General features: G+C 50.8%; 1 protein-coding gene and 1 pseudogene across 4 annotated transcripts in view; both read right to left on the bottom strand.

The window, feature by feature from the left end:
* The window catches only part of TESC (tescalcin), a 43,045-nt gene extending 30,637 nt beyond the window's left edge, over window positions 1–12,408 (bottom strand). The window contains exon 1 of one of the 4 annotated variants that reach the window (XM_057492040.1): window positions 12,202–12,408. In XM_057492040.1, the coding sequence (XP_057348023.1) occupies window positions 12,202–12,259 (58 nt within the window). In that variant the 5' untranslated portion in view covers window positions 12,260–12,408. The remainder of the gene's footprint in view (window positions 1–12,201) is intronic. The other 3 variants (XM_057492038.1, XM_057492041.1, XM_057492039.1) reach the window with 3 other exon arrangements.
* LOC118934237 (U2 spliceosomal RNA) lies at window positions 8,803–8,955 on the bottom strand (annotated as a pseudogene).
* Window positions 12,409–13,080: the final 672 nt, after the last annotated feature.

Raw genomic sequence — 13,080 nt, 5'->3', positions numbered from 1 at the left:
GCCACATAATATATGAGTGCATTTATATGAAATGTCCAGAAGAGGCAAATGGACAGACACAGAAAGTAGATTTGTGGTTGCTAGGCTAGGATGGGAGCAATGAGGCGTGGCAGCTCCTGGATATGGGATTTCTGCCCTCACCTGTCAGGGTGTGGAGCCAGCTTGCAGCCCCACTATGCTAAGCAAGCAGTTGCCAGGTGGGCAGGAGAGTACGTGGAACAGGAGTCAGAGACAACCCTCAAAAAGGAGGCAGGAGTAGACCAGGGACAGAGAAAGTGACCCGAACTCCCAACTCTCCCACTTCCCCAGGGCCAGCCTCCCTCCTGACTTGGGAGGAAATGGAATGTCAGCAACCATCCCCGTCCATCGTGGGGTGCTCAGGGCTACTTGAGCTATATTCCCAGGGGCTTAAGTCTGGTGGCAAGGGGCATGCAGAATATCATTTGCTCCTTCCAGAATCCATTCTGGCTCTCAGGGATGTGGGGGCCTGATTCCCCTATGGCCCACCTGTATCCGCTGGACCCTCTGACAGATGTTCCCAACTTTCCTTAGGAGACATTTACTGAGCACCTATTTGCTCGGCACCCACTAGATCCTGGAAATGTAGATGCAAAGGGAGAGCCCTGGTCTATCGGAAACAGGTGTCACCTCGCTGAGATTGAGGATAGTAAGCACAGTGCCAACCTGCCACGAGACCCAAGCGGGAGTGGGGCTCCCCGTCTATGGGCAGAGGGGGGAGGTGATGCCCAATGGGATCTGAGACAAGGAGGCCCGGGCCTGGGCGGGGCTCTCTGGGGTAGAGTGGGAGGAGCTCAGGAGGCCCCAGGTTCTTCAGCACGGATGGAAGGTGGACCAGGAACAGGACAGAAGGGGGCGGCAGGGGTGGCTGCACACGTCAGGCTAAGGCATTTAGACATCGCCCTGGAGCTTACGTAGGATGCTGAGGCAGGAAGCAAGATCCCGTGTGCCTGGTGACAGAATGGAGGGTGGGTGTAGATGATGGTGCCGGCCCCTGCTGGGGGAGTGGGGAGGCAGGTGGGCGGGCAGGTATAGCAGCCCAGCTCGGGGAGGGCTTTGGGCTCAAGACACAGTTGCAATCCCAAGTGTCACATCCTGCTAAACTGTCTCCCTGAGGCTGGTGCCTCCTCCACCATAATACAGAGATAATAATAACACCACCCTCACAAGGCTGTTTATACCACGAAAAACAATCAATATCATATACACACTATGCGACTGCCAAAAGGTAGGGACACCCAAATGTCCCTCTCTTGGTGAACAGATGAACTTGAAAGCACGGCGCTAAATAAAAGCAGCCTGAAGTGCAAGGTCACTACTAGACACGTCCCTCTATAGGAGACATCCCAGTGAGATCCATAGGGACAGAAAGATTGGGGGGCTGCCAGGGGCTGCAAGTCAGGGGACTCAGTGACTGCTAATGGGCATGAGGTTTCTTTCTGGGGTGATGGAGACATTCTGGAAATAGTGGTGACATTTGCACAGCCCTGAGAATGCATGAGATGCCACTAAACTGTATGCCTTAAAAGGGTTAAGATGGTAAATTTAATGTTACATAAATTTTGCCCCAACTAACAAAAATCCCATACCCACTTTGCACTGGACCTGGTAGGGGAACAGGAGGCACTGGAATTGCATGCGAATTATTACTATGCCCCTAGAGTACTAATCCCAGGGCGCGCACTCCGCTCCTCAGCTGGCTCCAGGCTCAGGAAGAAAGAGGTGACTTGCTGGTGCCACCTGGGGCTACAGCCAAAGCAATGACTAAGCCTGCGCCTGGGCAGGGAGAATGGAGGAGGGCCCCCCACTGCCTGGAAGGGATTCCCACACACACAGGCCTGGCACCCACAAGCAGCTTCATGGGGCCGGACACCTGGCTGCTCTCCTGCACCTGCGTTCCTGTCGGAAAGCATGTGCTCAGTGTGTACACCTTACTGACCACGCCTCACTGCCGGGATTTTAAAATAAACCAAACATGCACTTGGGTGCACCTGGCCTTGAGAAGGAAGTGATCAAACCCAAGCCCAGTCTGCAGCAGAAGCAGCAACAAGAAGCTTCACTGTGGCTTTTAGCCAGCACCTTCACACCCTTTGCATCCAAACTTCAACCCACTTTGCAAGTGAAAAAGCTGAGGAATCCCTGGAAGAACCACCCCAGGCTCGAGCCAGCATGAGGATGGCATTTATTTTAATCTCAGGCACCAAGGGTCTTGTTAGGATCTCTGTGGGGTTTTTCTGCACAGAATGAATTCTCCAGGACCAGAGGGGAGGCTGGGACAGGGCAAAGTGACTTGGCTTTAGAAAATGTTCTCTCATGAGCAATGAGACAACTTAGGATGCTGTCAGAGTGGGTGAGCATGACTCTCAGAATCAGTCTGCACTGTGCCTGTATATACTCACCTCCCTATGGCCATGTTCTTTGCCATTTGCCTTAGAGCAGTAACAATAACCACCATGTGCTAACATTTACTCAGAGGCAGAACTCAGCCAAATGCTTGGCATTATTTTATATAATTCTTATCACAGTGCTGGCCTCTTAGGGTGGTTATCACATTCATTATAAGGAAACTGAGTCTCAGGTTAAGTCACTTGCCAAAGGTCCCATAGATATGAGTGGCAAAACTGGTATTTGAGCCCAGGTCCGTGACTCCATGATCTGTTCTCAAACCATTTATTATGCTGTTTGCAAAATGGAGATGTGACTGGCAAAGAATACATGTCATTTATGTTCCTGAGAAGACAAGGGTGTCTCCATTTTAATAAAAAGACTAAAGAGATGAAGGGGGGAAAGCAACAGTTAAATCAGCAGAGATTTGGAGACTGGGTGTCTTTCAGAGTATCTGAGGCACTGATTTTCACATCTTCCAGAATGATCTTCAGCTCCAAGTTTAGACTGAGGCCAAACCAAGTGGAAATGGGCATACTGTAAGACTGAGGGCTTCTTATGATATTTAGGTAAAGAAGTCCAGTTTCTGCTACATGGAGCACAGACTGCTTCACAGACTCTCCATTCCACTACAAACACATGAAGCAATGGATAAATAAGGACAATATTAAACACACATCTAAGCTTGCAAGAAAGGGAAACCCCCAGGTGCCAGCAGCAAGGGGAGAAGTCAGATCCAGCAGGGTGGGTGTGCTAGATGCTGCTGAGGTGGGCCAGGGGTGTCAGAATGGTTAAGGCTCCAACAGCTAAGGGTGGGGGCTTCTAGCCCACTGAGTGACAGAAGTGGCCGCGGGTCTGTATGAGATAGAAAAGAGACTCCTCTCAAAAGCTGAAGCACAAAAGTCTGTTTCCCCATTGGCTCAGAGAAGCAACAAGAAGCTGACTCTGCTCAGGAGGTGGCAGGACACAGAAGACAGTAGACTTCGTGATGAATCAAAACACTGTGCCATGCATGGATTAAAAAAAATCCAAGTCTGTGTGGTACAGGAAGGCCAAATAGAGGAATTAATGTAAAAAGTGTTTCCAAACCAGTAATGGCCCTAAGGTAGCTAGTGCAATAAATGCAAAGCAGCATGAGGAGGCATTTCTATAATGCAGAGCACACAGAACTCTCATGGGGGAGCATCTGAAGATAGTTCTGGAAGGATGTGAAAACCAGAGGGAGACAGCCCAAAGAGGAGCTCATAATCAAAAAACAAACCACACAAGCAAATGAACCACCCTATGGGAAAATCAGCAGGCACAATTAACAAAAGAAATGGCACCCCAAGAAAGTGAAACAGAAGAGACTATATACATAGTAAAACTTAAATTATTACAAATGAAAGAACAGTACTGCATGACAAAGCAGTGAATCTGAAAACCATATAGAACTTTCAAAATGTTTTCTTTGAAGTCATGGGAAATAAAAAAAAATTAGGTTAAGGCAGCAAAGTCGTAATAGCTAAAAAGAGAATTAGTGAACTGGAAACCACACCTAAGGAAATGACTCAATATAACAAAAAGCAATAAAAAGATAGACAAGTAAAGAGGTATTCAGGACTGACATGGTCCAACATATTTCTAATAGGAATTACTGGTGAAGAAGAGAAAGAGAAAGGAGATGATATTGTCATGATGAAAGACATTAGTATTTAGAATGAACCAGCATAAGCCATTCCCAAGCAAGATAAAGTCACACCTAGACACAATGTAGTAAGAAACAACAAATTTTAGGAAGCTAAAAGTAGATTTCTACTAAGAAATATTATTTAGACACAAGAGCTGACTTCTCAACAAGAGGCCAAAAACAAAGTGCTGAGAGAAAATATGCAACCACCATGGGTTTTATACCCAGCCAAACAATCATTTGTTGGATACTGACAAAATACATTTTCAGACAAAGTTAACTCACAGAGACTCACTGAAAAATCTATGGAAAGGTATACTATATAAGAAGAAAACTAAACCTATTTTGAAGAACAATTGCAAGAATAGGGTCTGCATAAAACATTAAAAAATTGGGTCTGTAATAAAACCAATAGAATACATAGACTTTAAAAATGATGAAAAAAAAATGCTACAGCATGAAGCAATGCACATTAAGTCCCAGATCATCAACACGAGGGCCATATAGTGATTAACCTCAGGCATGTCAAAGATGGCAGACATGTCAAAAATAGAATGAATTATTGAAGTTATAGAATGTGTTGGTGTTGTGCCCACTTCCTTGAGTCCCCTGTGTGGAGCCACAGTCACCAGCCTCAGTCGCAAGATGTAAGAGCAAAATAGGTCTTTATTGCTATTTCAAACTAGGGTCTCAGTGGCCGGTCAAAACACAGGACTCTGTCTGAGACCCTGGACAAAGTTCCCTTTTTGCTTTTATACTGTAGCAAAAAACAGGTAGGGGCTTTCCAAGGGGGGGGGGTTTATTGTGACCTTAGCTGATTGGCTGAGGAGGGTTGCTGGGCAAGGTTTCCATGGGAATGGGTGTGGCTTGAGTGGGAAACTCAAAATGGGGGACACAAAACAAAATGGAGGGACATAGTTATTCAAAATGGAAGACACAAAATGGAGGCAGGGGTCATGTAGGGGACACAGCTATTCAAGATGGTGGACCCAAAATGGAGGCACATAGTTAAGTTATTCAAAATGGGGGAAACAAAATGGAGGTGGGGGTCAAGCTAACCTTCCAGGGGTCCCACACTGGAAAAGCAAAATGTAGCCAGCTTCTGAAAGGTTTATAATCAAAATGACTAGTACCTGCTAACAACTACTGAACACTTATGATGTGTTAGAGCTTTACTCAAATTCTCATTTAATTCTCCCAAAAGTCCTGTAACACATTCCCATTTTATAGAAGATGAAACTGAGACTTGGAGACAAAGTGACTTACCTAGATAGTAAAAAGTAAGCACCATGATTCAAACCCACATCTGCTGGTAAAGAGGGCAGCAGGCACCAATGTGGGACTCTGGCTGAGGTCTTGGAGGATACAAGTAAGGACAAGACAAGTGAACCCCTGAGAACTACCTGGAAGGTGAGAGGCCTGGGAAGTTCTGGGCCCTCACCTGGGATTCTTTGTTCACTGGGAAACTGGCATGAGCACTCAGGATGGGGGGACTCGGCACACAGGGAATCTTGTAACCACCTTCTCTTTCCATCTCTGTCTATGACTCAGTCATGCAAATAGTACTGACGCCTCCTGCCCAGCCACCAGCCCTCCCTCCCGGAGGCACCTGGGCCCTGAGACGTGGCCGCTCCTTATCACCTCCTCGGGAGCTGTGCCCACAGCGGAAGACCCGCTTCTGACGGCCTGCCCATCCACAAAGGTCACACCGCTGGGACAACAAAAGGCCTTTTTGTCCTTGCGCTTAAGGTGGCCACCACCACACCACCAGCGGAAATCACCCACTCGACCTTCTGGCTTTATGAATTAATAATAAAATTAGAACAGGCGACAGGATGGCTGGCAGGAGCCAGGCACCAGCTCCTCCCCCTCCCCTTGCCCAGGGTCACCAGCATGGGCAAACAGAGGTCCTGTCTTATCTTCCCACAGCAGTGCATACTTCTGAGCTTAAAACACCTTGTTCCTTCTGCTACAGAAAACAGATAGTAAAGTGCTTTGTGAAAGTAAAAGCATCTTATCAACATCACGGTATTCTGTCTGTGTGACTGGGCTGTATGGCATATCTGAGCGTTGATTACATTCCGTGCTGCATTCTGGGGACCATTAACTTACAAAAAAATTTCCCTGCCAGTGTGGGGGTGGAAGAGGCAAGAAAGAAGGATGCCTAAGGGATCTAATTACCACTAATCCGCAAAACTAGGAAGTCTGGGAGTAGATCACCAATTGTTTTCATGCAGAGAAAACACAAATTCTTCAGAAACAGACGTGAGCTTCCCAGGGAGACCCCAGGAAAAGGAGGCGGCGGCACATTCCTGCCTCTTCCCTCCAGGGCTGCCCACTCCTCACACTGCCCACCACTGAGCTCGCTACCCCCACCCCCATCCACAGGGGTAGCCCACAAAGCTAGAACTTCATGTCACCCAGAACCAATCCTATCTGCTTTGAGGTCCGATTTACCCCTTGCCAACTCAGTAAACAAGTGTGTGTAACGCTGTTAATGTGGTCATGGGGTAACAGTGTCGTCTCTTTTCTCCCAGCTATACAGGCTCACAGATGCTTATAGTGTCAGTTGATACTGTGTGGGGTTTATGTCATGTGGAAGAGGCAGTTTCTCTTTGCACTTGAAAATGAAATGAGGCGATACTGAAAGAGGTGACTGCTAAAAGTCCTAGTTTTGAATTTGAGTCCCACATTCAGCATCTAAGTGACTTTCAGCAGCGACTTTGAATGTCTGGCCTCAGCTTCCTCACCTCTAAAAACTGGCAACAGTAACAGCCCCGCCCTTAGTGAGCTCTTATACGATTGGAAGATGATTGACGTAAAGGGCCCCAGAAGGAGCAGCTGTTGCTGTATTTACAGCTGACCACCAGAGCCACAGGCCATCCCGTCAATCGCCACCTTTTCAAAGGGGTGGAACTGGAGGTTCAGAGAGGACCGCATCCTGGACCAGGCATCTCAGCAAGGCAGCCCAGGGCAAGCCCAGTGGACACCAGCCTCTGGGCCCTGCTTTGTGGCACTGCTAACAGTGAGATGACCGGGACCAGCCAGAGTGTGTGGCCAGAATATTAGTGTGGCCAGAGCAGGAGCTGATTTTGAATGCCCAGGACTGAAGTTCACCTGATACCCAGCCCTTCAGAAAGCTTCTGAAACTAGCCTGCAGGGAGCACCCAGGCAGGTGGGCAGGGGAGATACCAAGACGGAAAGGGTTCTGGCTTCTGGGACCACTTGGGTCTCCCTCCCCTGGCCTTGATCACAGCTCCCTAGAGGCCAGGCCATTTCCTCCCAGGGCCTGCCCCCCAGCTAGCCCATAGGGTCTGCTCCTCCCCTGCCAGAGAGCCACGGTTTTTCATTTCTCTAAAAACACGTGTGTTACTTATTTCCTTATTAAGGTATGACTTACATACAATGGTTACATCTTCACTGTTTTGAAAAACTGATGAGTTCTGGGGGTCCACTCCCCCGACCCTGAGCCACACAGACACAACTCTGCACCGTTTCAAGGGGTTTAGAGGCACTCCCAGGACCCAGGTTTAAAGTCACAGAGGAAATGGAAAGGGAGCCCCAGGTAGGTTTTATTGGCTGTTTAGCTTACATGCACCGGTGGAGAACAGCACGAGCAAGGGCTGCCAGCTGGCCCACCCTTACCACCCAAGCCCCAGCTTTTGGAGGGCAGGGCAGGTCTCCGGTCCAGCTGCGTACCCAGTGCCTGAAGCACAGGGGGAACGCGGCATGTGGTGAGCAGGCTGAGGTCGTGGTCTGGGCCCCTTGATGACTTTATGACTAGGGAATACTGCCCAGCAGGGAGAATCCAGTGAAAAAGGTACTACCACCCCCACTGGCCGGCCTGGGCCACACAGGGCTCCCCCCTTCTCTGGTTCCCTCCCCAGATGATGAGGCCTGGGGTTAGACCAGGAATTGAACCCCGACTATTTCACAGCAGCCTGTGGCCTTGGGCAAGTGTCTTCATCTCTTGAGCCTCGATGTCCTCATCTATAAACTGGGGAACCCACAGTGTTCCTGGGAGGAGTCCATGAGTGACAACCTGCAGATAAACTGCGTGGCTCAGCTCAGCGTTTGGCAGATGACAGGTGCCGGATCAACACTGACTATTAGCATGATGAAGGCTAAACTCCACATCTGAGAGACTGTTTTTCCTTTTTCCTTCTGGCAGCTTCTTGGCATTTACATAGACATGCCTGCCGAGCTGTTTTGGAGCCTGAAGAAAAAAATAGACCCTCCACCTTTCCCAGAAGCCTCTCCTTACTATTTCCTGTCCAAGTCCAGCAGCAGGCATGGATGGGGGGAACAGGAAGTGGCCACCTCCAGGCCAGCGCAAGGTGTTGAAAGGCAACAGGCCTTGGGGAGGGATTCCAAAGGAGGCTTCCTGTCCAGGTCCCACTTCACACCTTGGGACACACCCTGGGCTTGACTCCCACCCTAATGTGGAGGGAATGTCAGAGTTCAGCTCCCTCAAACACACACAAGGATGCATTCACTCCAATTTTTAATATGAATTTTAACAATCTAGGTAGTCAGCTTTCTTGGCTCAGAAGACATGCTTGGGAATACTTTTTTGTGTTTTAAATCAATCAGCAGAACTCTTGCAGGCAAGGGGAGGTGGGTGTGCAGACCTGATGATGCCCCACGTGGGTGAGCTTCTGCTCAGGCCTATTTTTGGTGGGGCTGGCTCAGTGCCAAGGCCAAGGGGATGCCTCTCATGGGGAGGGAACCAGAGGTGCCAGGAGGGCTGGCAGCCAAAACCAGCTGGTGGGTGGCATGGGTTTTCTGCCGGATACATGCTCCTGGGCAGTACTTCCTGGGTCATATTAAACTGATAAGAACAGATACTACACTTCATCTTAGCCAAAGAGCCAAGAAACAGTTCCCTGGGTTATATTCACCCCTTCAACATGAACCCACCGTGGTTGCACTGAGGACCACGCACTGCCTCCAAATGAAAGCAAGAGAGTGGCAGGTGATGAAGGTGGTAATTCTAACATGGTGTAATGTGTGTTGTTATAGGACAGAATGCAGGAGCTGCTAGGAGTCCCAAGGACAGGCGTTTTACCCACAAACGTTGGACAGACAGTAGCCAGGGACGGCTTTCTGGAAAGGACCGACAGCTAAGCGGAGGCCTGAATGATGAAGTACATGAGCCAGGGTTAAGAGGGAACATTTGCCATCTTCCCCTGTGGCTTCAGAAGTATTCCCACATACAAACACCTAACTGGGCTGGTGAAATGAAAAGAGTGCTCTAGGCAGAAGTAACAGTTTATGCAAAGGCCTGGAGGTGAGAAAAACATACAGGCAGGCCTTCTTCTACCCCTGTTGGGTTCCCAGAAACCTGAGAGGCAACTAAACACAGTGAAAGCACAGTTTTGGCAGGACAGTGAGCTTTGGGAGTGCCATGATGGATCCGCTACTCCTCTACTCATGAGCTGTGGGACTGCAGGCAAGTTGCTTACCTCAGTTTCCTTATCTGTAAAATGCCATATTCCTACCTACCCTGGAAGACTATTACAAAGATTCCACCAGACAGCATGCAAAGTGCTCAGCAGAGCCTGGCACTCAAGGGCTGATGTCACACACCACCATCCTACAGCTTACCCTTCATCATTTCCCAATGGAGTCTTTGGGAGGGGACCGGGCTAATTCTTCAAATTGGGGGTCATCTGGGTGCTCAGAGACTCAGACGGGGACTCCTGACACAACCGGAGTCCTGACTCTGGCTGTGTCCTCATCTCATACAATTCTCACTTACTGGCCTCGTATTCTTCCTGCCCACAGGGCCTTTGCACTTGCTCTTCCCTCTGCCCAAAATGCACTTTCCATGGATCTTCTTTACTCTCCACATTCTTATTAGGTTTCCGTTCCATTATCACATCTTCAGAGAGGCCTGCCTGATTCACCCTTAAGAAATGTTTCCTCACCCTTCTCCCCAAACTCTCATGCCCCAGCACTGTTTCTCATTCCCAGAACTTGATACCTATAGGTTGATTTGTTTATACCATGTGTTTTCGATCGAGAACATCAGTCCCTCTCAGTCACCTCTAAATTTCCAGTCAATAAATACTTGCTGAATGGGTAAAAATGTCCAGACTATGCCAGCCCCTTCAGAAGATGGGGTGGGGGAGTCCCCTTTCCACCTAAAGTTCAAAGAACTGAAGGCATTCATTTTCCCCTCTAGTCTGCCCCTCTGTCTCTTTCCCCCTTAGGGGTATGAAATCTGAGTTCTGGACAGCAAGAAGGAAAGCCACATCTAGGAAAACTACTGAGCTAGAACACAGCATCTGTCATACATTGTGAGAGAAAGGACCCAGGAAATTGACATGATTCCCAGCATGCTCTGCAGCCCCATCACCTGTCAAACCCACAACCAGATGGAATCCCCCACCACTACCACCAACACTCAGTATGGGGGCTACCTGAGAGATGGGAGCTGTGGCCAGCCACCCCACTGCTGGAGATCTAAGCTACAGCGAACCCCTCCCCTCAACCTGTCCAGATCTCAAGCAGTGAGAGAGCCCTCAAGAAATAAGAACAGGGAAAGCCAGGCAAGTCAGGGCAGGGGAATCCTACCTCCTCTCGTGTTAGCCTTGGGGTTGAACTGGACTTCATAAAACTTTCTGAAGTGGTAAAATATTCACACAGGATTCAAAATAGAAATATTAAGAAGTTCACAGTGAAAAGCTCATTCCCGCTTCATCCCCTCCGCCAAATCTCCCTGTAAGTACTCATTGTTCTCACTTCCTTGTGGATCCTTCCAGAGTCCTTGACGCAAATAAAGCAATTAGAAATATACACTCTCATTCCCCATCTTTTGTTTTTCAAACAAAGAGGGTTTCATATTATATATACTGCCTGTCACCTTCCTCTTTTTTTCCCTCCAGTTGCAGATAGTTCTATATTTGTATAAAGATATACACATACATGTAATGTGTATGTGTGTGTATGTGTATACCAGTTATTATGGGCTTTCTGTAATTTTTTCACCCAACCTGGAAACAGGTGTTTAGATTGGAAGGTAGGAGGGGTTGTCTTTCAGCCCACACACAAATGGCTGGGCCACCCCCTCCAGGTGGTCAACTGTGGACACTGGTTGTCTGCACTAAACTCCAAGCAGGCGCCAGGAGCCAGTTCCTTCCTAGAAGTAACATCTGCAGCTCCCATTTTTTGAGCGTCTATCAGATACCAGCAGAACTCCCATTCCAGACAGAAGGAAACCAAGACTCAGAGAGGTAAAGTGACTAGTCCAAGGTCACACAGCCAGGAAGTGGTGGTGGCAGGGTTCACACCTATCAGTCCATCACCAAAGCCAGTTTGCCTACTCACCTGGCCTCCCACAGTCTTCAGTCTACATACCCCTTTCTCAACCTTGGCAAAACCGGGCACCCGGAGGTCAGGACCCAGGGTCAAATTCCCAGTCTGGCTGGATTTGGGCAGACAGGCGCTAGCACGTCACCTCCCTGCGGTCAGCTTGGCCTCGCAGCGCTGCCTCTCTCTGCACCCAGCCCCCGGCGGAGCGCATAGCCTCTGTAGGTCCCAGGAGTCGGCTCGATTTCGAGGGTTCCGGCAAAGTGCTCAGTGGGCACTGCCTTGCTGAAACCTCCCGGCTACCCGGGGAGGCGGGCCCGCATGAACCCCCTTCGGAAGGTGAGGGCCACGAGAGGTGCACAGACACCTGCTCACCCACCTAAGGTCACACGGCCCGGAGCGCCACAGCCCGGCTCCCACCCAGGTCCCGCGGACTTCAAAACTTTCCGCCGCCTGCGCATCGCGAAGCCAAATGACTTTCAGGCGCAGAGCGCGCACCCCGGCTGGGCACCCCCGTGCGCCTGCCCCGCCCCCTCCCCGTCCGCAGTCCCCGGGCCCGGGGTTCCCGGACCGCTCTGGAGCGCTGAGGCTGAGCGGCCGCGGCACTTACTCAGCATCGCCCGCAGCTCCTGCCCGCAGCCTTCAAAGTGGCAGGCGGGGACCCAGCTGGAGCAAGGGGAAACTGAGGCGCAGAGAGGGCCAGCTACTAGCCCAAGGTTACACAGCGCGGCGGCGCGAAGCCGGGCGGACGGCCGTAGGCTGGGCACCCCCGCCCCCGCTCGGGTCCCTGTCCCCGTCCCCCGCGGGATACTCACAGCCAGTCTTGCCCACGAGCTCCCGCACCTCTTCGGACGTGGACTGGGCAGCACCCATGGTGCCGCGGGGAAACTTGGGGCGTGCTTCCCTCGCAGGCCCCGGGCTGGCGCCCGCTACGCAGCAGCCGGTCGCGCCTCGGGTCCACCGCGGGCCGGGACGCCAGGGACCGCTCTGAGCCGCGGGTTCCGCGTGGGGCGCGAGCGCGGCCTCTTATAGCGGAGAAGGGCGGCGCGCCGCGGTCCTAGCGCGCGCCGGCTTCGCGCACTGCTGGGAGTGGGAAGTGGCGAGCGGGGAGCGGGGAGTGGGGAGTGGGGAGCGGGGAGCGCCCCACCCCGGGCCTTCACAGAACGGAGCGGGGAGGCGAAAGTAGGGGGACCAAGTTGCCCACAGCCGAGGTTTCTGAGTCCCGCAGCAGTGGCCGTGCTCGTTGCGACTTAGCCCTTCCGTACCCCTGCCGACTTTGGAAAGAGGCAGGTGTGAGCAGAGTTGGGGTGTAGACAGGAGGGATCAGACCCCTGGGAGGTTCCATGGCCACCCAGTTCCGATTGCACCACACATTCTCTTAGATATCAGGAGGGACACTCCCCTGGAACAATAGGGGATGCCTGAGCACTGTTAGCTCTATGGTAAACAGCCCTTAAGTTAATGCAATAATAGTAATCAAATTTGAATACACACCACGTGCTTAGTTCGGCTTATTCTATGAAAGCCCCTACGCCCCTCCCCAGCACCCTAATGAGTTGGACACACCCAGGTGCCAGACCGGTCCATCCTAGCCACATAGCCCAGGAGCTTGGGCGGGGCAGGGGTGGGGGATGCGGGGTAGGGGGTGGGAGTGGGGGTTCTCAGACTTGCAGAGAGCTTGGTCGGATTCTGGC

The sequence above is a fragment of the Manis pentadactyla genome, chromosome 14 (assembly GCF_030020395.1).
Source record: "Manis pentadactyla isolate mManPen7 chromosome 14, mManPen7.hap1, whole genome shotgun sequence".
NCBI lineage: Eukaryota > Metazoa > Chordata > Mammalia > Pholidota > Manidae > Manis > Manis pentadactyla.
The sequence above is the reverse complement of the archived record's forward strand: the minus strand, read 5'-3'. Positions and strand labels throughout refer to the sequence as shown.